The following is a 25,697-nucleotide window of genomic DNA, read 5'->3' as shown; positions in this document are numbered from 1 at the left end:
ATCGAACTACTCACAGTTTATTCTGAGACGAGTTGGGGAGCTGACGACCACTTGACGCGTCAAACGGTGCATGCTGCGACAGCGAAACGACTGTGATTCATCGCTCTCCTGCAGATTGTGAATGAGCAGCTCTCCGGTCGGCAGTAGATGGAACTTACCATCTGTGGAAGAAGTTATGAGGTTTTCTGTATTAATTGCCTAATATTTTATTCATCTGCTTAATCAATGTTCAACATAATTAAGATAAGAAAATGATAAAGTAAATTTTGATCAAGAAAGGTACGAAAATTGTTAAGCTTTGGAAGCGCATATCGCACAACGTTGTTGAATATGCAGTGGCCGGCAAGAAAATCACAGTTTACACCTTGACAGAATCAGCATACAGAACATCGCATCCGTACACCTACTGGCACACCTGAAAGGATAACGTACGCACAAGTATTGCTGCTCGCCTCCGGTTGTCGTTTTTGTCACTCGCACGAATAATCACATTTTCACCTTTAATGCCAAGTCGAGCTCACTGTTTGCACTCACTGTCAAAAACTTGACAAAAAATGCACACTTTGCGAACTTTACACGACGATATGCTAAGCTCGTTGCGCGCTGAAGTCCCAGTGCTTTGATAAAGGACACGGCAGACAAGGAAAGAATAAACTGAAAATGCTCTTGCTTTGACTTACCTCCTTGCAGTGATGGGTAGATGTAGATAGCAGGTTCATGAACCCACGAGACCACTCGCACCAATTCCTTAACGAACGTCGGCACGACACAGCGCAGTATGGCGGTGCATCCTCGGGCGGCAGACAGCACCTCGACATCCACTTTATATGCCTGCGCAACAACTGCAACAAGGCGAATTACAGTTAGTTATGCTGTCAAAATGCATGCATTTGCAGTCAATTTTGACATTTATTAAAAAAGCGTAAACAAGATATAACACCATGAGCCTTTTTTTCATTTTATTTTCCCTATAAAAGTCTGGCTGGTTGAAGCGTCAGTAGTAGTTTGTAGAAATGAGAAAAATAATTTGATTTCATTGCTTCGATAGCTTTAAAGAGCTTTTTTCCTAGTAAATTATCTTAGTATCTCATTCGCTAACGATAAAAATACTAAGTTTTCGTTCATATTTTTGAAAATTCCTAATTTATTTTTAAAATATCATCCCCCTCAAAGTTATCTAAGAGGATTACCCTAATACACTTGGCACAAAGTTTTTTCCAATCCACGAAAAAGTTGTTAAAAGAAAAGATGAAGAATATGTTGCTTGAAAATCGCCAGGTAAGTGTTAGACAGATGATAAGAGAGCTCGACATTTCTCGCAAGTCCGTTCGAATGACTTTGGTAGATACTTTGTGTATAAAATACGATCTTGCTCGACTGTTTTCAGTCGATCGAAGAGATGAAACAATATTCGCTGAAGACCAGCCCATCCAGGACTGGAAAAATCGTTGGCATAAATGTATTACATCTTCTGAGGATTACTTTGATGGCGGCAAAATAAATATTAATGAATAATTAAATATTTTTTCCTTTTACTTCCAATTTCTTAGTCACAATGTGTTGTCAAAACTTATGAAATTTCACCGTCGCTTCGTATATAAACGGTAATTCAGAAGATTCCTATTAACCCTTGAATCGACTGCTGCACTTCCTTTGCGCAGCATTGAACTCGACGTGCGCAATCTCATCTTTGAACACCAGCCTGCATGACATATCTACGCACAAGTTCCGAGTGGCGAATATACTTTGTCATTCACATATATGGCGAGTATATTCGGCACTATAATCATAACCTTATTGAAGTGAAAAAGTGATTGCTTATTATACTCACCGGCACGCACTTGCACGTCGCGCGACACGATGCGCCCTACACTGTTGCTGGCGATGCAACGGTAAATCGTATTGTGCACGTCTTGGTGGTAGGCCGCCGCCGGAAATGGTAAGAGCACCAACGTGCCGTTGCGCAGTACACGTCGCACGCCGTGAATTTCCGAGACTGCAGTGCCGTCCGCGTGCACCCAATCGATGGTGGGCTGTGGGCTGCCGGACGCCGAACAGTCGAGCCAACCGCCAGACGAGTTGGAGAATTCAACCCGACCGGGCGGCTCCATTACGAAGCCGGGACCGCGCAGATGTGTGTCGAAGACCTCGGCCAAAGTGGCATCTGTAAGAAGAGAAATTTGAATAACTGACGTTAGAAAACAGTAGCCAAATAGTTTATTTGAAAGAATATATGTATAGGTCAAAAACAAAATGAATTACTATAAATGTAAAGACGCGATTTGTTGTAATTCCAAAGGAATATGAATAAATGAAAAGGCAAAAAACCAAACGGTCCAGCACTTGAGACTTGTTGGCTCATTGGCTAGTTGCCTTGTTGCGCTAAATGCAAATGGAATCGCAAATTGCGGCCGCGCTTGGCTAAGCAACTGTAAAACTGCGAACATTGAGTTGGCAAGTGCAAAACTGCGGCGCAGAAAACATTTTCGAGCGCAGCATGAAGCACGGAAATCGCCTTGAAATACGCAGGAAGTAGCTGAAGAAAAACGATTCGGATATGAAGGAGCGAACATAATAAATGTAGAAATGCAGCAAGATGACGGAGCACTCGAAAATAACACAGCAGTGCAGCGCAAGAATGGCAAGACATTATGAATATAAATAAAAATTTCAACTGGACGTCACATTTGCGCTCAGCGTGTGAGCAGCAGAAGCCAAAAATGAGACAATGGAAGTGAGCGGACCTACAGGTCGGCAAACAAGCAAAGATTCTTTTCAATCCGACCACAGTCAGCTCCAGCTTCCGCCTGCTGTTCGGAATATTAGCATACGAAAGTCCATGCCAATAATTTGTGGGGATACCACAAATGTAAGTATGTGGAGAAGAATGTGCGTTTTTGCGTCCTACTCAAGGGTCTATTAAAATTTTCCAAATACATTATGATATGCATCATGCACGGTTTTGTTTCATTTTTCTTTTCATTTACAATTCTATATTTTTTGCACAATTACCGCCATGTTTCACAATTAATATCATGTATTTATTTGGTCTTTTCCTTCCTATGATGATAAGACAATCTTAAGTGTCTTCACGCAAAGACTTGTAAACATAAACTTATTATAAAAGGCAATCCATTTCGAGGTTCCTCACTTTTTTTTTTTAAAGAAAATACGCAAAAACTTCAAATTTAATAGGGAATGTTTATTATCTTTCGAAAGAGCATTCTTCGCAATTTATTTCTAAAGGGTATCTCTACCATATGTTGGTCGCGGCTACGTCTCAGATGGGCCTTCTCTTGAATCCCATTTTCGATGACTCATTCGAGCATTGCGAATGGTAACTGGTGAATGAAAGCCTGAATCGAAAGGGATTTTCATATTAGACTCTAGACTTTAGATATTTCCACAAGAAAAAGGCCAACGGTATGATGTCACATGATCTTGATGGCCATTCGACCGGCCCAATAACGTAAATTTGCTCACCGAAGTCTTCTCTCAATAAATTCATTGGCTGATGCGATGTGTGGGAAGTGGTACCGTCTTGTTGAAACCAAATGTCGCCGAGATCACTAGCTTCAATATAAGGCATCAAGTAATCGATTATCATAGCGCGTTAATGGTTGCCATTAACGGTTAAGAACTGAGGACCGATGATACCACCGATCCACAAAAAAAACCAAATCCTCATTTTTTCGAGATGAAATGGCAGCTCTTGAATCTCTTTAGGTTGGTCTTCGTACCAAATGCGGAAATTTTGTTTCCTTACATATTCATTGAGCCCGAAATGGATCATATCGTTGAACAAAATTCGGCTCGAAAACGTGGGATCTTCTTGGAACTTTTCAAGAGCACTTAGAGCGAAGTGATTCTACTTGGGAAGGTCTAACGGCTTCAGTTCTTGCACAAACTGTATGTTGTACGCTTTCAATTTAAGTTCTCAACATAAAATGATCCAAGTCGTTCCATACTTCAGTCCGAGTTGCTGCGAACTGCCGCAAAATCGACCTCTCCACCATCTTCGGTACTCAGCTACGGTTGCTATATTTTCTGCTGGATGTGGTCTATTCGGTCGAATATTATCCAATAAAGAATGCTGCGTCTCAAGATGGGTGATGGTATTGCGAATTGTACGCTAATTAGGCCGATTATGTTCACCATAAATTGAGTGAAGATTCTTTACAAAACGAGAATTTTTGTATTAAAATTGAACGATTTGTTAACGATGATAATGATGAAATGCCAAGCAGTACTGATCAAACATAACATAACAACTTGCTTACGTCTCACGCGTTATCTGTCAAAACAGGCTTTTGAAAAAAGTATATCTACTTGATTCAACCTTTATCATTTAATTAGGTGTAAACAACGCTTCTTCTTAGTTGCAAGGGGTCAGATTTATCTAACATTGCCTCATTGTTGCTTCCTTATAAGACAACTCAACCACTTTTTTTGATACCTTGAAACTTCGAATACATGCTCATACACTAATTTCCGACTTTCTGATGTTTAATATTTCATATTTTCTGTTTTCATCAGGATATCGGCTTCTTTTGATATTAATTTGAACAATAAGGAGCAATATGCTGGAAGGTTCGTGGTATGTTTGTATGTTTTGCCTAAAAGCAGTAGTGAGATCACGATTGATGATCGTTTCAATCTTGGTGATAATCAATGCATGATTGCTACAACAAAAGATATCTCTATTCAGCTTCAAAATGCTCAGAAATATTACTGATTTGGAAACAATAAATTCCATTAATTATTCAGAGGCGACCCCCTTGTAGTCCTTGAGTTGGTGTACAGTACAAGTTATTCGTTAGCTGCGAGCCAGGTCCCAGGTTTTTTATATACTATATGTATATTTTTGATTTTTTAAAAACTCACGCATAAAAAAAAACATATTACTGACTTTAAAAAATGACTGTTCGCCATCAACAATATTACGAACATTTGGAGCTAATTTGTTCACGGAACAGAGTTGCACGTTTTGATGTCATTACTTAAAACGACAAGCTGACACACACTTTGTCTGAAAATTTAATTGGAAAGAGTCTTAAAATGCACACAGTTTTTAATCTGAGACGATGCAATGAAACCGCATCAATTGCAATGGGTGCTCGAGTGCTATCAGTCGCCGACACAATACGAAGTAATTACTTGCAGCATTTCACTCTCGACAGCTGAAATCTCTGCACACCAAAATATCATTCATATTCGGACGAAATGAGTGCATGTCTATACAGGCAAACATACTATTCGAAACAAATATATGTACATATGTACTGTATGTGCGGAATTAAAGCAAATACAATTTAAGGCATTAAAAATATACTTACGCTTTCATGCGCAGCGCCATTGTGTTTAAATGCATGTGTGGCTGTGTGTCTATGAATGAGCAACAGTACCCTTTCGGCGGATGTGAGTGCAAAAGCGAGTACATTTGAAACGCTCGGGACCTAACAGCTTTTGTTTGCATTAACTGACGCAAAAGTGATGGCGGCCACCGAAACTGCATATAAACAATTTTAAGACACTCAAGCTGACAGAAAATACACCAGACTTGTAATATGAACCAACGGGACTGAATCAGCCGCCTTCCTACAAGAAGCAACTAGTTCCTAACTAGTTCCTAACATATAACTCATTCATGTCCATGCTTTACTCGTGTTCATAAGCACCTGCTGGGAGTCCTAGGTCCCAATCAGTACGGTGCGGTTAAAAATCTTCCAGGAAGCGAAATTGAGACAGGGTTTTTGTACAGACTAGACACAAAGTTTGGATTAATACTAGGCTGCCATGGACTGCTTTTAGTGTTAGCACTGTAATAGAATTTGGTCTGCCGATTTGGGTTCCTACCAGGTAGCTTTTGCTATCCTTAACACAAAAAAGTATATGTTCAAGTAGATGAGAATGTATATTTGTGTGTAGACTCTGAAATTGTTATGGGAGTTAAAAGAAACGCAGAGAAGTAAAAAAGGGAATCATATTTTTATGGCTAATATAAAAATGTTTGTCGCGTAGCACAGCAGTACAACAGTTCTGGCATGTCCGTACTTACTTAAGGGAACAATAATTTAACGGAGTTGCGAAAGACAGCAAACACAGCAAATAAAAAGGCAGAAACGCATAACGGACACCGACGCATACCGGCACACCGACTGTGCATGAAAGGCGAGAATGAAGAATTCTACTTTCTTTTGGTGGTAGCGACTAGCGGGCAGTTATAGCCACGCAGAAACGGAAATATCAGCAAAGTCCTCACTCGGCGCGTTGGAACGGGGAACGGAAAGGGGGCGTCGGTTTGCTATTGCAGTCGGTTAAGCCGTTTGGCATTCTACAACGAGTATAATCTGCGTTGACATATAAACACACAAAAACTCATATAAAACACGCACACTAATCCAATGCTTGTAGGATTACTTACAATGAAAGGCAAGAGTGTACATTAAAGGGAAAGGAAATAAAAAATGAGCAGAAAAGAAAAATGCGAAATGAAATGTTGGAAAGGCGAAACTCTCCTAAGATTTGCAATTGCAATATTTTTACGAGCGCACTTCATGTTGCGCACATTCATACAAACATACCCCAGCGAGCACATCAGCGACATCGACTAAGGTGCCACTTGTTGTTGCTGTAGCGGCAGAAACGGAAGTAATTTATAGTCATATATTTTGAAATCGGAATTAAACTCATATTTAACGTGTTCTGGCGAATAAATAACACGAAATATCTTCCGACAATGTCAGTCTCGAAATCCAACGCAGAATAACTCTTGCCAACAGGTGCTACTTCGGACTATGTAGGCAATTGATACGTAAAGTCCTCTCTCGACGCACAAGGACCAAACTATATAAGTCACTCATTATTCCTGCTATATGGTAAAGGCATGGACGATAACAATATCTGATGAGTTGAGGTTACAAATTTCCGAGAAAAAGGTTCAGCGGAAGATTTATGGTTCTTTGCGCATTGGCCACGGCGAATACCTCATTTGATGGAACGTTGATCTGTATGAGATATACGACATTAACATAGTTCAGCGAATTAAAGGACAACGGCTTCCTTAGCTAGGTCAAGTTGTCCGAATGGGTGAAAACACTCTAGCTCTGAAAGAACCCGCCGGGTTAAGCAGAGGAAAAGAAAAACCTCGACTCCGTTCAAGAGGGGGGTGTAGAAGGACCTGGCTTTGCTTGGAATTTTCAATTGGCGCCAAGCAGCGAAAAGGAAATACCCCTGGTACACTGTTGTGTCTACGCCAATAAAAAAAAAGAAGTTGGTGTGTTCAAAGTGTAGTTATGTTCCTACAGGGTGTTTGCATATAATACACATGCATGCAATCAAGCCATTAGCTTAAGTTATGTAGTAACACAGCACTTGTTGTGGTGAGGTTGGTGGCGCGGTGCTTTGCTGGATTATGGGACAGAAATACTCAAAGCCATAAAAAATCTGCTTATTGTGTAAGTTGAAACAAGAAAAATGCTGATAATTGCAAGCCTGAAAATGAAGCGCGAAGTTGTCGAGTGAATGAATTTTGCACGGTGGAGCTGAGCGTGCTTAAAACTGCAACGAGAACAATTTCTCTTGATTTCTTTAAAAAAAAGTTTTAAATTTAATTTTTTTTAATTTTACCCTAAGAATGTCATAACAAATGAGAGTGTGATATATATTTAGAGTTAAAAAACTTAGTTATAAACAGGATGATTTTGCTTCATCTCACTTTACTAAAAAGAAATCTGACAGCAGGTTTTAAAGTACAAAAGAACGATTTGAAACGTTTGAATATGAGGCAGCTATTTACGCGGCAGTCCTTTTTTCTTTTCTTTTTTTTCAAGATACCAAGTGCAACCAGATCTTTCTCCACCTGATCTCTCCAACGAAGTAGATGTCTTTCACTTCCTCTGCTTCTCCCGGCACCGGAAGAAGGTACCGTCAACCTCTTAGGAATATTTGTTTAGCAGAACTGCTCATAGTTATATTTCGGTACATTTACGTATGTTTAAGTTACCTGTGGCGAATTTAAAAAAAGCATTCAGAGTAATCATGGTTATAGTCCAATCCAATACCCATCATATAAGCCTATCCTGTAAAATATTCGTAGTTATATTTAGTGTTTCTGCGATATACTATATTCCTTGTCTTTTTATCATAACTTTAAACTATTGAAGGGACGTCTACGAGATATATAACTTCAAATTATTACTGGGCGCACCGACGCTTACCGTCACATCTTTCGAAACGAAAAACGATTTTTCAAATAATTTATTTTTGAAAACTTCAACTTCTAATATCATCAAAGCAGGAAAGTTATTATATCCTTTGGGGTATCAATACCACCAAATGACACGATATGCTGCTAGATTTACTTCGCAAGTCAAAGGCTTCTGAGTGAATGTAGCTTCAATATGTCATTACTAAAATCGTTTTACTTTAATGATTACCACATTGGTTGAGGTATACCTCGACTTAGAAATTAAGAAAGCGTGTCACCTGCTCCAGCTAGAAACTTTATGATATATTAAAGAACATGTAATGGATGTAACACAAAACGAGTATGTCTAACTGATATTATAACTTCTATTATATCTGCTATAGACAGATATAATATCTCAGATGATTTTTAAAAATAGTGAAACATAAAATCAACTTCAGAAATAATTTATTTAGAAGCATTCCGCTGGAATCGACAAGTTTTTCCGGCTTTGCCAGCAGTTATACATATACATACATATAATATACAACCGAGCGACAGCGTTGATGGATTTGTCCGTCTGCATATATTCCGCAAGAGTTGACTTTGTTCTCATTTTTGTAGCCGCGTGTGTTTGAGCTGATGGGCGTCAGACAAGATAGGCAGCGCTTGTGTTGGTGTTCGTTTAGGGAAAAGGATTAATGGCTGTGGCACACGCTGTAATGAGTGACGAGAGTAAAACGAAGAAAGAACTGCATTCGAGAGCCGTGAGTAAAATACGTTGAAGGAATGAAGAATGTACGTGGGCACGAAGAGTAAAAAGAAATAAAATATTGCCAAATGTATGTATTTTTCCACAGCGAAATGCAAAGCAACCGACAATAGTCGCTGTGACGGTCGGCGCTGCCAACGGCTGTTGCCAGCTTCGATTTCCTTTGAGGATTCCGAGAACTGTATTCGCGCAATTGTGCGAGTGCCTGTGTGTGTATGCATGGACGAACCGCCGCTGCAATCACTGAAGTGCTCACCAGAGCACAGACAGCCAGCTTCAGCATTTGTGGTAGCACACATCCGACAAGAAAGCATTGATTTTTCTGCAGCTAAACCACCAAGTGTATATTTGCATGGAGAAAATTAAGACCATGACATCAATAGAAGTTTAAATTTTAGAAATTATTTAAATACCGTTATTTAAAAAGAGCAACCTTTGCTACAATAATAAATTTTATTAGAGTTTTTTTTTCAATATCAAAAAATATTTTTTGAGAAGTACTCATTTGCATTGCTATAAGAATCAACGATTTTTTGACAGCCAATTGTAACAAATCTAGAGGAGTGGTGTGTCGCAGTGTAGCGATGGTGTGATAGATACAGAGAGCTGAAAAGGAAGCGAGACGCACTTGCAGACAAACAAAGAAAGAGGCCGAAAAGAATGAGTGCGAAGAGCTTGACAAGCTGGTCGACAGGGGTAATGTTTGAAATTTCAACAAAAAGATGCGGTGATGCTCAGAACATACTAAAATTGTGGAGGAAATACTCCTCCAGCCTACTGAATTGAAAAAGCAATATATAAAAGCATAAGAAGATGGTGAACTCTATGCCCCCATCGATGATGATGGAGCAGACGTTCCATTGCCCGACCATGAAGAACTTCGAAAGCAGTTACCTGTCTGAAGAACAACAAAGCGCCGAGCAATTTAAATACGACGGCGAAGAACTGATAAAAAACATGCATCAGCAACTTTGTTGAACGTGATTGGACGAAAGCATACTCGGCGATTGGCATTTAAGTGTGCTCTGCCCAATCCACAAAATAGGGAGATGCCTCTATCTGCGTCAACTACCGTGGATTAGCCTCTTCAGCATCGCATATAAGGTTCAATTGAGCGCCAAATCTTGGAAAAGACCCTTGAAAAGGGGATCGATAAACACCACCTTTTCGCCGATTTCAAAACTGTTTTTGACAGCACAAAAAGAAGCTTTCTGCCGCTACTAATGCAGCTGTGTAAACTGAGGGCAGTAACAAAAGCAATAACAAAAGCGTCGTCAGAATCGAAAATGACCGCCCCGAGCCATTCGATACCAAACGAGGTTTCAGACAAGACGACCCTCTATCGAGTGACTTCTTCAATCTACTGCTGGAGAAAATAATTCAAGCTGAGTCACGCATAATTCCCGTCCTGCTATGTGGTACAGAGGCTTGGACGATGACAACATCTGACGAGTCGATGTTCCTTTGCGCATTGGCAATGGCGAGTACCTCATACGATGGAACGATGAACTCTGTGAGACATACGACGACATTAATATAGTTAAGCAAATCAAGAAACAGCTAGGTCATGTTACCCAGATGGAAGAGAACTTTCTAGCATTGAAGGTTTTCGATTCCACGGCGATGGAGAGACCAGATGGAGAAGGACCTGCCTTCACTTGGTATCAAAAACTAGTTTAGTGCAATGCGCAGAAAAAAGCCATTTGTGTAATAAATGTATGGAAATTTAATACATGTACTTTCTTTAGCTAAAAAAAAGTTTATCGGTTTCGTGCGATCCTTCGGATTACCATAGAAGCAAATGCTGGTAAAGTACCGAAACTATTTTCGAAATTTCCCTTTTGCTGGTGTTCTTCACTATATTTCACTTTTCTTTTCAGACATTCTGCTATGGTCAATTTTTTTGTTCACTACTTGAAATATTTTCATCTTAGACCCAACAATAACCATTACCATATATAATTTGTATGTTAAGCACAACTGACTAAATATCATATCGTATTATGATTTATTTTTATCTAAGACCTAGCTACCAACACCTTATCTTCATTCCAATCCACGCACAACAATAAATAATAAAAATACTCACTTTCGCGCTCATCACTTTGGCTCAATGGACCAAGTTTGAATTCCCCCAACTAATATGTGTGGATGGGGTAAAACGCAAACGTAAAGCACTTTATATTTCCATTGCAGCCACTTAACGACGCCAATCAACGCAACAACACCAATAACTTCATAAAATACCAATTCTAACTTTGCGTATTTATCGCCCATAAAAAATGCACAATTTTCCGGTCTTTTAAATTCCAAGGCAGAGCAGAGCGTGGAGCCCGAAGGGGCCAGCAGCAGCCGCAGCATGTGGGAGTTGCGGCGCCAGGAGTGCCAGGCAGGCATGCATGACGATTGCGAAGCCAAAGATACTAATAAAAAATAAGCAGCACTTAGCTGCAAGAAAATCAAAGAGCATGTTTACAACAAAACAATATATTTTCTTAGCATTTCCTGGCTTTAGTTTTGTGCGTCTCGTCTCGAAGGAAAGCAAGGCAACGACTTGTTGGCGGTGGATAAGCGGAGAGCCACGTGCCTTCAGCCGGAAAGAATGGCATGCTTCCACTCGCATCGCATCGCCTCCGTCTTAGACATTGGTATGCAAATGTTATTGTTGTTGTCATTTGTATATTTGTGTTCTAGTGAATCCAAAACACACGGCTAAAGAGGAACTGCCGCTTGCTTAACGACAAATAAATATATAAACAGTTTGCATGTTTGTCTGTTCACAAGTAGTTACAAGCAAACAAACACGAGTCAGCGGCGGGTCTATCGAAATTGTTTAGTCTTCAAGCAGACAATATTGGCTTTCGAAATTTGCGCCTTAAAATTGCATTTCCGTAAAAACGAGTGGGTGCGGGTGGCCGTGAACTGAGCGGCAGCACCAACTACGGGGCTTCCTCCATCAGGCACAAACACTCACTCAACACATTTTGAATATCTTCGCCAATGTTTGTTGCTGTTTTTCTTTACTGTTTGCTTCAAATATTTTCACACATTAACAAAAATATGTTGGAATTTTGCTGTGAAGAGATGTTGGGAATTGGTTCGGTCTCCATTGCTTCTTTGCGACAGGGTTCGGGTTTTCGCTTCAACATAGAGATATGAACCCGGGCAGACTTTAGTGCTAAACGTAGATTGTCTTTTATGTATCGGGTTTCGAAAACAAATGCACATTTTTATCATTGAAAATCGCTTTATTATTTTTAAAATATTCTGATTACCTCTTTGATTGTCTTTGAACCAAGTTCGGAGCATTTTGCAACTCAGATTGAGATGTCTCCAGAAAATGCATCTGAACGCATTAATTGCTTATTCAGCTGTCGAACAACGTTGACCTCTTACTTTAACAATTTTTGTTTGAAAGGGAACAAAAAGAAATCGTTTGGTTCAAGGTCAGAACTTTACAGAGAATGACTTATCTAATCGATGTTTTGAGTGCTCAAATAAAAAACTGGCAATAATTTGCTTGAAGTTCTTCGCGAACAACTTTTGTTAGATTCGGCTCATTCTGAAACACCCATAAAGTGGACTGCTGTATATTTTCGGACTCAAACGCGTAAGTCCAAGATTCATCACCTTTCACGATGTCGTCTTTCAATCAATCAAATTGTGTGGAATATATGAACAATTTTTATTTACAGTCAAATTTTCATGCAATATTAAATATATTTCAGTTCCACTAATGCAACTGATTTTAGACATTATTCCCGAAAGTCGTTATGGAAGAATCTACAACCTTGATTGAATTCAACATACTATCGAAAAACACTAGTCCTTTATGGAGCTTTATAGTCAAAAATTGAATTAAGTTGATCTACGTCTAAAGTTGTAAAAAATAATCGACCGATAATGTTAGCGATTTAATTCATTTTGAATATTTTAAGTTACTTTAAAGAACGCAAATAGCACATATCACCAAAAATGCCAAACTTTACGATAAAATTGTAAGTTTCCAGATGGCAACACCAACGCTGCCAAATCCCGAAATATAAAATGTAACCGACGTATTCACAAAATAGTGGTTCTAGAGATCAAAATGCCATGCTATTTTAGGGTTATGGAGCCATGAACAAAAATATAATAATTGCTCTATACGAAAAAGTAATCACCAAAGCTTTGAATAATATTACTCTTCGAACTGCGCTTAGGTATTCAATATAATTCTCAGGTTCGACAATATTTTTATTTGCGATCTGATCTAACAAGAAAGCAATAACAAATTCGTAGCAGAACGATTTGCTCATTCCACTTCTGGCTTGCCAACTGTACCTCTTCAGCGCACCCAGTATTGAAATGTTGTTTGCACATCGCAGAAGCAAAAAAGCTTGCTATACGCCGAGGCACGTTTGCTTGACAAATGCCATGCATGCTTTCACGCTTTCGAGTTTATCTGCGTCTCACTGCTCTGATTCCCAGCATACTTGCTTCGGTTTTTAGTAGACAAATCGACCAATATTTGTGTGTATGTGTGTGCTATGTATTTCCTACTGTTTATCTATCGAATATGCTGTGTTTGTTGTAGTCATTGTTGTTTTTTGTTTATTTTTGTAGAGTTTTATTATTATTACTTTGTTTCAACAGCACAAAGCACCTTAAGTGGGTCAGTAAGATAAGGTTTCCTTACAATTTTTTTGCTTTTCCGCTGGCACAAGTCCAGGCGTTTTGCTTGTTTACACAGGATAAGTAAACTTTTCGCAAAGTGTGGCAAAAAACGGAAAGGAATTCACTGAAGAAACTTTGCATTTAGCACCTGTTGATATGGTAGTGTTCCAGATATGTTTGTTTATGGAGTGTTCTGTTTGCAGACGTCAGATTTGAATGAGAGTTCTGATTTGTTTGAGGAACTCATTTCGTGTTCTACATGTCGTATTCGCAACTATGCGGCAGAATGGCAAAGCAAGGCGCGGGAGAGAGCGGCAGAGCATAAAGGGGGAGCATGAAATCAGGGTACATTAAATATGACAATTTGGTACATAAGAATATAAAAATTTGCTGATGCCTGCGGGATCTGTTGTGTTCGGATAGAAGTACGATATGACAGATATATACTATACTATACTGATATATCTCAATCAAGCCAAGTTTAATTTTCAAATCGCAAAAACTGGATGAACCGAATCCGTATTCGTTAAATTAACTCAACTTACAGTCAACATAATCACTCATCTTGAGACTCAGCTTTCACTATTGGATAATAATCGACCGAATAGTCCACAGCCAGCCGTACTTGATTGTGAACACAAACGCCGTAAAGAGTAGATTGGGAGCCGTACGTAGCAACTCGAACTGACGTATGTATGTATCGACTTGGCATATTTAAAGCCACATTATACATAAAGCCTCTAGACTGTCCCAAGAGACATCGCTTCGCGCTATGGGCTCTTGCAAAGTTCCAAGAAGATCCGACGATCCAAATTTTGTTCGGCGATGATCAATTAAACTTTTTAGAGAACGCTTCGGTGAGCAGATGATTTCACGTTTTGGACCGATGCCACCACCATCGTGTGCTATCAAACTGTTAGACTTTTTCCCGTAGGAATATGTGAAGTATAAAGTCTATACGGACAATCCCGCTGCAATTCAAGCCTTAGAGCAAAACATCACGCTTGTCATTTGCCAATTACCATTCGAAATGCTCGAACGAGTCATCGAAAACATCATCAAGCTGCTTTCTCTATATTTCTCAACCTCAGAGGCTTTCTACACACACAGTAACGAGCGTAAAGTATTTAGTACGTCGAATCTCAACAATTATGCTGCAAAAACTTACATGCGCTTACTTTACTTCATTAACTTTATTGACTTGTGAAATTAGAAATCGTTATTATCCGACATTAGCTGCTTCACTGCCAGCAAATTAAAGGATGTCTGTTACATTCGCCACAACAACAACACATGTGCCTTCCACAGAGATAAAAAAGACTGAACGCGTCGCGCAAAACCACATAGAATTGTGGAGATCAGCTGAGCTGGCTGCCTAACATCGTGCATGTGTCAGCCTTGGAAGTCGGCGTGAAACTTTCGCTATTTTTAGTTACTGCCAAAACTTTGTAGCCTAACAATTACACATATACCTCCAAACATTGTCGCATTGGCGTGGGTAAATAGAATAGGAAGCCGTTCAAGTGATTGAAACCCCAGACGCAGCTCCTCGTTGTTTTCCGTTAATATTGGCTACACTTCGGCAATAGTTTCCAATACATCGCATGTAGAAGCGCTAAACGACGCGGATAACTTCAAGTTTAAAGAAGTCTGCAACTATTGTTGTGCTTTTCCACTTTACTCCTTTCTTTTCTCCTTAGCTATAAGTTACTGTTTGTTTGTACCGTACACACGCATCCACCATTATTTGTCTGGGGCATTTTGCGCCGTTCAACTTCCTTCATTTTAGTGACAAAAAAGAAAATGACAAAATCATACAACTTTCAGAACTTTCTAAATAAACTCCCTGTTGGTACGCACATAAAGGGTATACTATTTGCTGTGGAGTGGCATAGATATTTGCAAACAAAAGGTTTTGTTATTTGCGATAAACAAAGTCCACTAAACGCGTGTAATATTTTCAATTTGCGTCGGAAAGTGAAATACCACACATCTGGCTACACTATTTTTACACCTACTCACCCACACACAGCCAATAACGAAGGTTTTTCGTCCCACACATACACATAATCATATTCTATCACATGTCCACACAACGCTCAATTGACGGAGCTGTCATGTGACTTTGAAAATTAATCAATCACATGACACCGTTCTTTTCATCTCTTTCTCACCATCGGCTAGTAAGAGAATCCTTTGTTTGTACCGTTGCTTTATTGAAAGAGCCGAATGGAAACAGGTCGCCCATACCTTTGGTGATCGGAGAACAATGACAGCTAGTGACACACTTTCATCGTTAATCCGGACTTAATGATGTGTAAATGGACCCATTCACACAGACACACTCACACGTGCGCCAAATGACGAAAAGCTTTCAATCTGCTAATTCTCGTAATGTTGAAATACAGTAAACAAAAAGAAAAGATTTCGGCGAAAGCAACTAATTGCTGCTTGTCACGTTTGTTGTTGCTCCATAAACGAGATGTGAAACTATATATGTATATACATATTTACAAAACAGTTATGTAATCAAGAAAACGCCAGATTTCACAGGGTGAGAGGTGTTGGTTTGGAAGACTCCCCTCCGTGACAGGTAATACAAAATACTTCGAGTAAAAGTTGTGTTGGTAAAATTATCAAGAAGATCCGTTGTTAAAAGAGTTATATATATATATTTTTTTTAATAAGTGAATAATAAATTTAGTTATTAAAAAGTAAATTGTTGCTGCTGTTAAAAATTTTGTCATCAGTCTCACAATACAAAACGTTATAGAAAAGATTCTCAATAGTGTGTTCTAGTGTTAGTTCCAAAAGTTGTATTGCATTCTTCATTTTTTCGAGAAATTTTTTTTTTCAGAATTACAAAAATAAAAAAAAACATATTTATGAATCTTTGCTTCCTATTCTGATAATTAAGATTTTGGAAGATTAATACTACTGTGAGTAAAAAATAGTAAGACTTTGTTCATAATTTTAAAATTCTTAATAATAGGTTGTCAAAAAGGTCTTGCGGTATTTTTATTGAATTTTCAATTGTTCATAATTTTTTTTTTTTTTTTGATAACTCATGCCCAGCTCTAGACCGATGCTACGGCTGCTACTATGACGGTCTCTTTCGACCAATTCAGCGATTTTATCGCAATTTTCGACGACAGGCCTTCCGGAGCRTGGCGCATCTTCGACCACCTCTACATCAGAACGAAAACGTTGAAACCATCGTTGTGCGATGGAAATGGAAACTGTTTCGGGTTCATAAACTACACAAATTTTATGGGCGGCTTGAGATGCATTTTTGCCTTTATCGTAGTAGTACTGTAAAATATGCCGTATTTTCTCTTTATTTTGCTCCATGTTTGCGACGCTATAACTCACGAACGACTTTAACGAAACAACAATCAATGAAATACGTATTAGCGCGTGAAATGAGCTTTCCAAGAAGGTATAGCATGACCCGATGCGTCGAATAAAACTAGAACTACGCGCTCTCAGCGCCAACTAGTGAAAATACCGCAAGAGTTTTTTGACAACCTAATATATTCTTCAGAATCTACATATTATATATATATCGTCCACCTCAAAGTAATCTATCTTGTCCCCAATACACTTGTACCAATTGATTTTTCAAAATGGTTCTGATCTTTCCGATATTCCAACGATGCCTTTGACTGTTAATTGTCGATTTGCAAGCACCAATTTATTTGTTTTGTTGTCGTGTTAATCATCAGCCGATGTTGATGGCCGTCCTGAACGTGTTTTGTCATCGACATGTTCTCGACTCTCTTTGAACAATTTGTGCCAATCAAAGAGACTTGCTCGACAAACAATTATCACCGAATGCCTTTTCCAACATTTTAGAAATTTGATTCCGCACACAAAACTTAATAGAACTTCTTTGATAAATAATTTTACTCATCGTAAAAATCGCCGAATGAACTTTAGGTAATTCAGAAAAAAAACTTATACTATACCCTAATGAATGTTTTGATGTATCATTTGGCATAGATATCGCCGACAGTAATAACAAGAAGAAATAGGGTTTTCGCACGGAATTTAAATTAAAAAGTCTTACCCACAATGGGTATGTGAATAAGGTAGGCAAATAAGCCATATATTCTTGATTGGTATATGTTATACAACTAATTTAATCAAACTTCGACTTCGTTTATTAGCACTAAAAATACCTTTCGTTTAAGTTTCGATTTTTTCATATCTTTTGTTAATTTCACAATAACAAATTTTTAAATTTCTTGAATGTAACATATACATAAATATTTCCTGATCGCAAAATATTGTATGAATGTGAAGCCATTATTTTCCAAATAATTAAATCTTGAGAATTGTATAATGAGCAGAAATAAGAAAAATACCTTAATTTCTACTAAAGCATCTAGCTAACATAATATAACTACAAATCGATAGGCTGAAATCAAGTTCTTCATCTTCCATATTTATATCACATATGCGTTCCAAAGTAAATAAGATTTAAAAAAAAAACAACAAATGCTTTTTTTCGCAAAATCAATTTGTTTTATTTAAAATAATCTCCTTCTACGTCAATAGAGCTTTTTGCACGATCCAAAATCATGTCGAACGAGTGTTTTAGCTTGTCGGTATGGCCGCCAGCATACCGGTTCAAACCTTTCGAATGACCTCTATGTCTGCATAACGCTTTTCTCTCATGGGCAAATGCATTTTTCCGAAAAGAAAGAAGTCGCACGGTACTAAATCACGTGAATACGGGGAGTGGTTAATGGTTTAAATGTGATTTTTGGTCAAATAATCGTCCTTCGAATGTTGGATTCTAAGCAATTTTGGGCCGTCAGTCAATTGCCAAATGTTCGATCAAGATGCGATAAATCGATGTTTTGGAGATGTTCAATTCCATTTCCATGAATTTCCGTGATGATTTCGCCTGATTTTTGATGAATTCATGCACAGTTTCGATCGAATTTCCGGTGATCACGGATTTTGATTGGCCCACATGTTGATCGTCATTTATGTCCTGACGACGTTGAAACCACTCATGCACTCTGCTACGAGATGGGCAATCATCACCATAAACTTGTTGAATCAATTGAAATGTTTCGGTAGAAGTTTTACCAATTTTAAAACAAAATTTAAAGCTGGCTCTTTGTTCGAAGCCCATTTTCTTGGTTCATCGTTGAGATATCATGAAATTCTCATTGGATAATCGATAAAGGTAGCAGCTTCTAACGCACCAGTGGGCATATATGTAGATAGCGCCACAGAGGACCAAATTCCAGTAAAAAATATTTATAAGCAACCATCAGTGTTCCTAAATTTCAATTGCGGAAAATTTGTTTTTTATTTATTTGTTGTTCCATCTATATTTAAAGATTTAATAAAAATACGCACGTATTGATTGAATAAATGCTTTCCCAGCAACAATTCTGTGAAAAAATTCAGAGCCAATACTGCAAGTTCGCATCATTATTCTTCAAGAAATGTTTGCCGTTCAGAGTAGTGACCCAGAAGAGCAATGAATGCTTGCATGGACAATTTAATAGACATTTAGAGATCAATTCTACAAAAAAATATCGTTAACATCATTTTTTTTTTTTTTATTTGTCTTACAATAAGTTTTCTTTTATTCTGCCCTATGCCCCAGCTATGAAAGTTGCGTATACCTTTCTCACAATGATGGAATCTAACCTCAAAAAAATGCTCCATTTTCTGCTTTTCTCAAAACGTATGGATGAGAGTTGCCCAGGTGATGTCATTTTTAGTTTTTGATAATTATTTCAGTAGGTTCCACTACTAATTATAATGAATTGATCAGTTTTGTTGTGTTCAATATAAGAATTTGTAACAGATTTAGTTGGCATTTTTTTTTTTTTTTTTTTTTTTTTTTTTTTTTTTTTTTTTTTTTTTTTTTTTTTTTTTTTTTTTTTTTTTTTTTTTTTTTTTTTGTTCTTTTCTCATAGAAAAAATGCAACATTTATATAACGTTGCTATATAATGAGACAACATTTAGTAAATCAGTTTACGCAATTTATTTTCAATGGTAAAAATGCGTTTCCGAAGAAATTGTTTACATCGGATAACTATAGCATAAAGCTGCCATACACGAGATGAGCGACCGGAAAAAAGTTATTGGATTTGTGAAGGGTATTACATCTCTGAAGTTAAAATTTTTTTTTTTTTTTTTTTTTGGGAAATTTGTAATTGATTGAGCGGGCCTCAAATACAACCTTATGTAAATATAGACTTATCTGGTGGAAATGTTATGAGATATTGGAAAACTTATTTAATCTCCAGAGTGTTATTATACTATTGAATGCAAAATTATTTTTTATTTATTTATTTTTTAATTTTTATTTTTTACTTAGTAGCACTAGCTACTAGGCCTTCAGCCGCCTTATTAATAGCTTAGGTACTATAATTGTGTTTTTTTAATGCTTCTGCTAAGTCAATGTTGTCAGAGTAGTGTATGTGTTGAATTGTTACGGAGTTGTCACAAAAAGGGCAATTGGAACAAAACATTATTTTATTTAAGCAAGCGCGACAAGAGAATCTGCTAATAAAATCTTACTACATATTTCGTTCTCAAATTCCTTTTAGACATAATTTGTAAATTATTGCGAGAAGACATTTTAAATATTAAAGGAAAACGCTTGAATGGCCTACACTCAGCTCTGAATGTGATATGTTTTTGTTATTACTGTTCTCCTTCTGCTATCTCGCTACCCATCATTCACACTTCGCAGGCTTTTAAGTAATTCCTGTGGCGCTTCCGACCCCCTCTGGCGTGCTGCTGGTGTTTTCCTTCGTTTAACAGGAGTTTTTATTCAATCCCTTACCATATTCGCAATTTCTTCCACACCAAATATGCAAATGAATTCGGTTTTATGCTAAATTATATGTAATGCCAAATGTGCGAATGGAGAGATGCGAGTTACTCGCTTTTTTATGACATCGAGCAAACACCCGTCTAACCCCTGCTGCCCTGGGGTGGAAACCGGGCAGATTCTGTTGTTCTACAACACGCCAATCAATGTGTGAATATGAATGGGCACATATGTATGTGTTTGAGTATGCATTTGAGTGTGTGTGCTTGCAAGGGGTGGGGTAACATGCGAAATAATTTCGCATTATTACCAGCAATTTATATGCAAACGAAAACTATAAAAGAAAATTGTTCACCACGGCGTTTCCGCATGGATGTGTGTGTGTGTCGGCGTGTGCGCATGTGGTTGTGGAAGAATTTGTCACAATCAGATTGCGGTATCGTTTAGATGTGATAAAGTGACTATTAATTTGTACTTTGCACAATTCTCGATTGCGGTTAGAGGTTGCCGTTAGAGTGTTTGCAAAATGATTTCAATCCCAGAGGAGGGCGACAAACGTTGTGGGGGAATTATTGAAATTGAATATAAATGATTAAATTTTATCGTCACTTACTCACACTTATGAATATGTGTAAATATACAGAGAGCTTGATGTTTCCTGCTACAAATAGCAATATTTTATTCATTTGGCAAAATCTCTTGTGTTAGGCTTCCAAAATAATGAAAAACAACTTTTTGGTCTTAAACAAGACACGAACAATTCACATCGATAATTCATGTTCGCAATTGTGGAAACTTCTTAGTGGGACTTCTACTCAGCTCTACTTATTTCACGGTACGTGAAAATCTCTGCTCCCGTGGTAAGGAGTTTTTCTAGAACTGTATTTTCAAATCGGTTGAGAAGATTTCTTACCAACTACTCAAACTATATTAATGAAATTTTACACAGGTGTTCGAAGTATAATTTATTTTGTTCAATTATAACTATTAACAACTAAGGAGGAACGCATTAAGGGTGTAACCGAACATTTTGGGCTCTTGCAACTTGCAAAGATCAAAGACCGAGAAATTCCTTCAGGAGCTGGAAAAACTTTGTATTAAAAACTGTTATTTAAACTTTTTAGTTATTAAATGCTCCTAGGGGTTCATGAAGGTACATCACCACCAACCATATGGAGTAAAGTCACTTGGAAGTTAGAAAATCTTTATATTGGGTATATGGAGGCTAATGGAAGCATTGACCCGATTCGACCCATTTTTGACACTTAGACTTACTTTTATCAGGAAAGAATTTTCTGGAGATGTAAATTATATATGTCTCACATTGACCAATTTTTATTGCTTTTATTAATTTCTTCTTGAATTGTAAGTTTGAAATTGACAAAATCAAATTAAATTAAACATTTTCTTATATGGGCACATTTATACGTGACTTTAGCCTGTGTTCACTGTAGCATATTAATGTCAGAAGATTGTCATTCAATTCCATCCATTTTCACAATTTCGGTAGGAGTATTTTTTCATTGCTCTCGTTTTCAAATGTAGGGGATAAGTTAAACACTTCACTAGACGGCTATTTTTACGGTGGTAAATTTGACAGCCAATCTTCTGGCAAATGCAAAGCTGTCAGCGAAGCGTCAGTTCTAACTACGACAAAATTAAGCCCCAAGAATACATTAGTCCGTGATGAGACTTAGTCTTTTCTTTCCCATGAAGTAATGCCTAATCCGGTGTTTTCGTGGGAGAAATATGAGTTGGAAGTAGATTAGATTTAACAGATTAAAGTTCCGCACTCTGGCTTTTGATGCTTGATTCCACGCACACAAGTGCCACATGTCCCGCGATCCCCAGTGTAAAATTAAAGTTGTTTATATCTAATTTAGAGCTTAGTTGAGGGACTTTACAGGTTTCTGTTAATTGCATTCTGGGGCGTGGCAGATTACGCCCATCTACGACTTTCTCACATTTTCCGCTAAAAAACACGTGTACCAAGATTCATTAAGATATTTTAATTTGTACTCAAATTATCACTTGCACAGACAGACAGACGGATGAACAGACAGTCATTCGGATTTCAACTCGTCTCATCATTCTGATAGTTTATACCTACATATATAAACCCTAAATAAGTTATATAGTGATAAAAACGATCGTTAAATGAACAATAATATAATATTTTGTAGCAACATATAATATAATATTTTGTAGCAACATATTGGAAGAGTATAAAAAAGCGTAGCGAAATTCGCACAAAAATATGCATTTTGTACTAAATCGTCTACCAAAAATGCAATTTTCACTTTTTTATTTTTCCTTAATTAAAACACGTATTTGTTTTCTTCATTCTTGATAATCCTGTAAGACGTTCTGTTGTCAATGCGGAGGCATCTTTTTTCTCTGAGTTGTGAATGTTTTTCTTTGAAAAGTTCACAAAATCTTTGTAAAATATACATATACTATGTATCGTTGGAAAACTAAAAAGTTTGAATAAAGTTTTTTATTTATTTATAGAAAAATATACTGCAATAAGCCTTTTTTTGCTCGAATAAACCTTTCATCAAATGAATGATTTCCTCGCTGCAGTGTTTCTTTCGAACCTCTATACCCTAAGGCATAGAAAAATGCATTCAATATTGCTCATGTCCCTCCGCCTGCGTTTACATTTTCAAATCAAAAAGCTATAAACGTAATGCCAGAGTTTTGGAAGTGTAATTTCGTGAAAAGCAGCCATGCTCACATTCAAACAAGCTCAAAAACCACGGTGAAACATTTTTTTCTACATGAAAGCGTTCAAGCCGTCGACGTCACTCATGCACTTATTCGCAGACAAAACGAGACACGAGAAATGTATAGAAAAAGATGTTAACAAAAACCAAGAGATCTCCCTTGTTAAAACAAAAATAGCAGTGGGAGAGAAGAAATGCTTATATGTATAAAGCTGCCGTGTAAAAAGGCTGCACTCACCGAGATGTGATAGAAGCAAAAGCACAAGAATATGGCAACTTGTCCTCATGGCTTTGTTTTGGTTGTCTTTACGCGCGGTTTTAGGATTTGTAATTCTTATTTGTTTCGGCTGCCTTGATTCTAGTTGCTCCGACTTGGTGCCGCTTTCAGGAAATTTGCCGCTTTACACAATTTTTTTGTTTTTTATTGATTAAAATAGCGCAATCGCCGTTTAGTTAATTTGAACTTTAATTTAGTACAATTTAGTATATACTTTCCCTTATTTCTTTTGATTTTGGTATCTATTCACAACTCTTATATTCAAATTCCCAAATCACTCGCAAATCTTTAAGTGAAATATTATCACCAACACTGTGTCTATTCCCTGCACTTCCTGTTACTTTTAGGTATATCTCGTCAGGTGATGTTTTTGATTTACACCCTTATCTTTACTTTCGGTTTATTTCTTTGAAACTCACTATTTGGCAGTTGAAATAAATTTGAACTTTACACTTTCAAAGCAGATCACCGCACACACACAGATCTTCCAATTATATTTGGTTTCGTGTTTGCACCTTTTGTTTAACCAAATTTGGCCTCTTGTAAGTATGAATATGTATGTGGTAAACAAATTTGGCACTTTTTTGTTTTCACTGAAATTCTATTATACTATGCGCACCGTCACACTTCGCCAACGCTCAAATCTTGTAAACATACCAGATATTTAAGTATGTATGTATGTGATTTGCTCACTTCACTGGCCATTTACAAATATTTACCGATTTGCAGCGACTTGAACTTTCCGCATCGCTTGTCACTCGCACACTGATTAAAGCCACGAACTCCTTTAAAGTAACGTGAAATTTATAATTACCACTCGCGCGCCTTTCAATGCAATTCGATTGCGATTTTTTATTGCTCACTCAGCACTCGAACACAATCAGTGCAATGCAATTGCAGCAGCGTTCACGATGGCGAATGCTTTGCGAAAGTCGCGCGTTACATTTCTAGCACACATACACACACAAATTCACTTCGCTTATAAGCGTATGTATGTATGTATTTCGCCGCTGCTTTGGTTCTTTCCGTTTCCGTTTTCCGCGCGCTCGTTCACTCACCACTCACACTCTTCGCCAATTGTTTGCCGCTTACGTTGTTGCTGTTGCTGTTACTGCTGCTTGATAGGCGCAAGCAATTGCGATTGTGGCATTACACTTGACATTTACGAAGTCGCCTGTGTCGTCCAATAGCTTCCACCGACATTAGACATCGACACCGGCAGCGAAAGCGACACCCAAACCAACACCGCTGTCTACCCAAACACCACGAAGCAATGCACTCACAACGTGTGCGCGCTCTCGCTTATCTCCCGCACTGACTGCTTGCGCGCTCTCTCGCATATACTCGCACGTATTCACTAACCGGAAGGGTGGTCGCGCACACACCTCCGCTTATCACACCGTTCACCCTCACCAAGTAGGTTCCCTTTGCTGGCTCGCACAACTCACAACTGCCTCTTTAAATGGCTAACTTGCTCTACTATTTCCATTATCCGCCAAACCGTGCACGTCCTTCGAGCTATCAGCTGCAACTGAGCACCGGCTCAACTTGGACGCCATGGTCTAGTCCATGTACCTTTCACCGGTGTACTTTCGTGTCCGCCTTGCTTCGGTGTGGTGTTTTAGCAGCTCATCTGTGTGGTTCACGTTGGCAGCCATGTTTGTGTGCCGGTCGTGGTGCGCATGCTCACCACTTTGGGCCGCCAAGCGTTCTGGCGGCAACACACGCACACGCCAAATGCTTTGCTCTTATCACATTCCTCTGTTTATTTGTTCGTTTCGCAGAACGCTTTGGCGTGGCGCGCTTTTTGGTATTTTGTTATCGTCCGCTTTCTGCGTGCTAGTGTGCTGCCATGTATCAGATTTTGTTGCCCATGGTTAGGGACAAAAACAGCAGCAACATACCGCTCAAAACTATATGCAAGAACACTGGACGCTTGGTTTTCTGAGAGTTTGTTTGTTATGCAAATAACTTATTTACTCTTCTGCTGCTGCCGAACCACCCGTACAGACACACCGCAATTAAGGAGAGAGAGAATATGAGTGTTGTAGGCTTAATGTTTCTGGAAATGTATCTCAGCTAAGAGCTCCTGATTTCACACTCCGCAGCAAACGATAAATACTACCCAAACATAATTTTTGTTAGGATCTTGAAGAAAATAACCTCATCCTTAATTTGATTACATTCATTAATTGGTGACGCAGGGAACTTTTCGTGCTATAACAAAGTAATTAAATTATTCGGTGAAGTTCGAGGAAAGTGAGAAAGC

At 38.1% G+C, this 25,697-nt stretch overlaps 1 protein-coding gene across 8 annotated transcripts in view; it reads right to left on the bottom strand.

The window, feature by feature from the left end:
- Positions 1-24,940, bottom strand: part of LOC108968971 (Down syndrome cell adhesion molecule-like protein Dscam2) — a 109,526-nt gene extending 84,586 nt beyond the window's left edge. For all 8 annotated transcript variants that reach the window (XM_018933380.1, XM_018933382.1, XM_018933384.1 and 5 more), the window contains exons 1-4: positions 23,390-24,940; positions 1,832-2,164; positions 681-842; positions 15-161 (exon numbers count right to left, since the gene is read on the bottom strand). In XM_018933380.1, coding sequence (XP_018788925.1) covers positions 15-161; positions 681-842; positions 1,832-2,164; positions 23,390-23,438 — 691 coding nt within the window. In that variant the 5' untranslated portion in view covers positions 23,439-24,940. The remainder of the gene's footprint in view (positions 1-14; positions 162-680; positions 843-1,831; positions 2,165-23,389) is intronic.
- Positions 24,941-25,697: the final 757 nt, after the last annotated feature.

Source organism: Bactrocera latifrons, unplaced genomic scaffold (assembly GCF_001853355.1).
Source record: "Bactrocera latifrons isolate USDA-ARS-PBARC rearing strain unplaced genomic scaffold, ASM185335v1 scaffold_235, whole genome shotgun sequence".
NCBI lineage: Eukaryota > Metazoa > Arthropoda > Insecta > Diptera > Tephritidae > Bactrocera > Bactrocera latifrons.
This window is presented reverse-complemented; position numbering and strand designations above follow the sequence as displayed.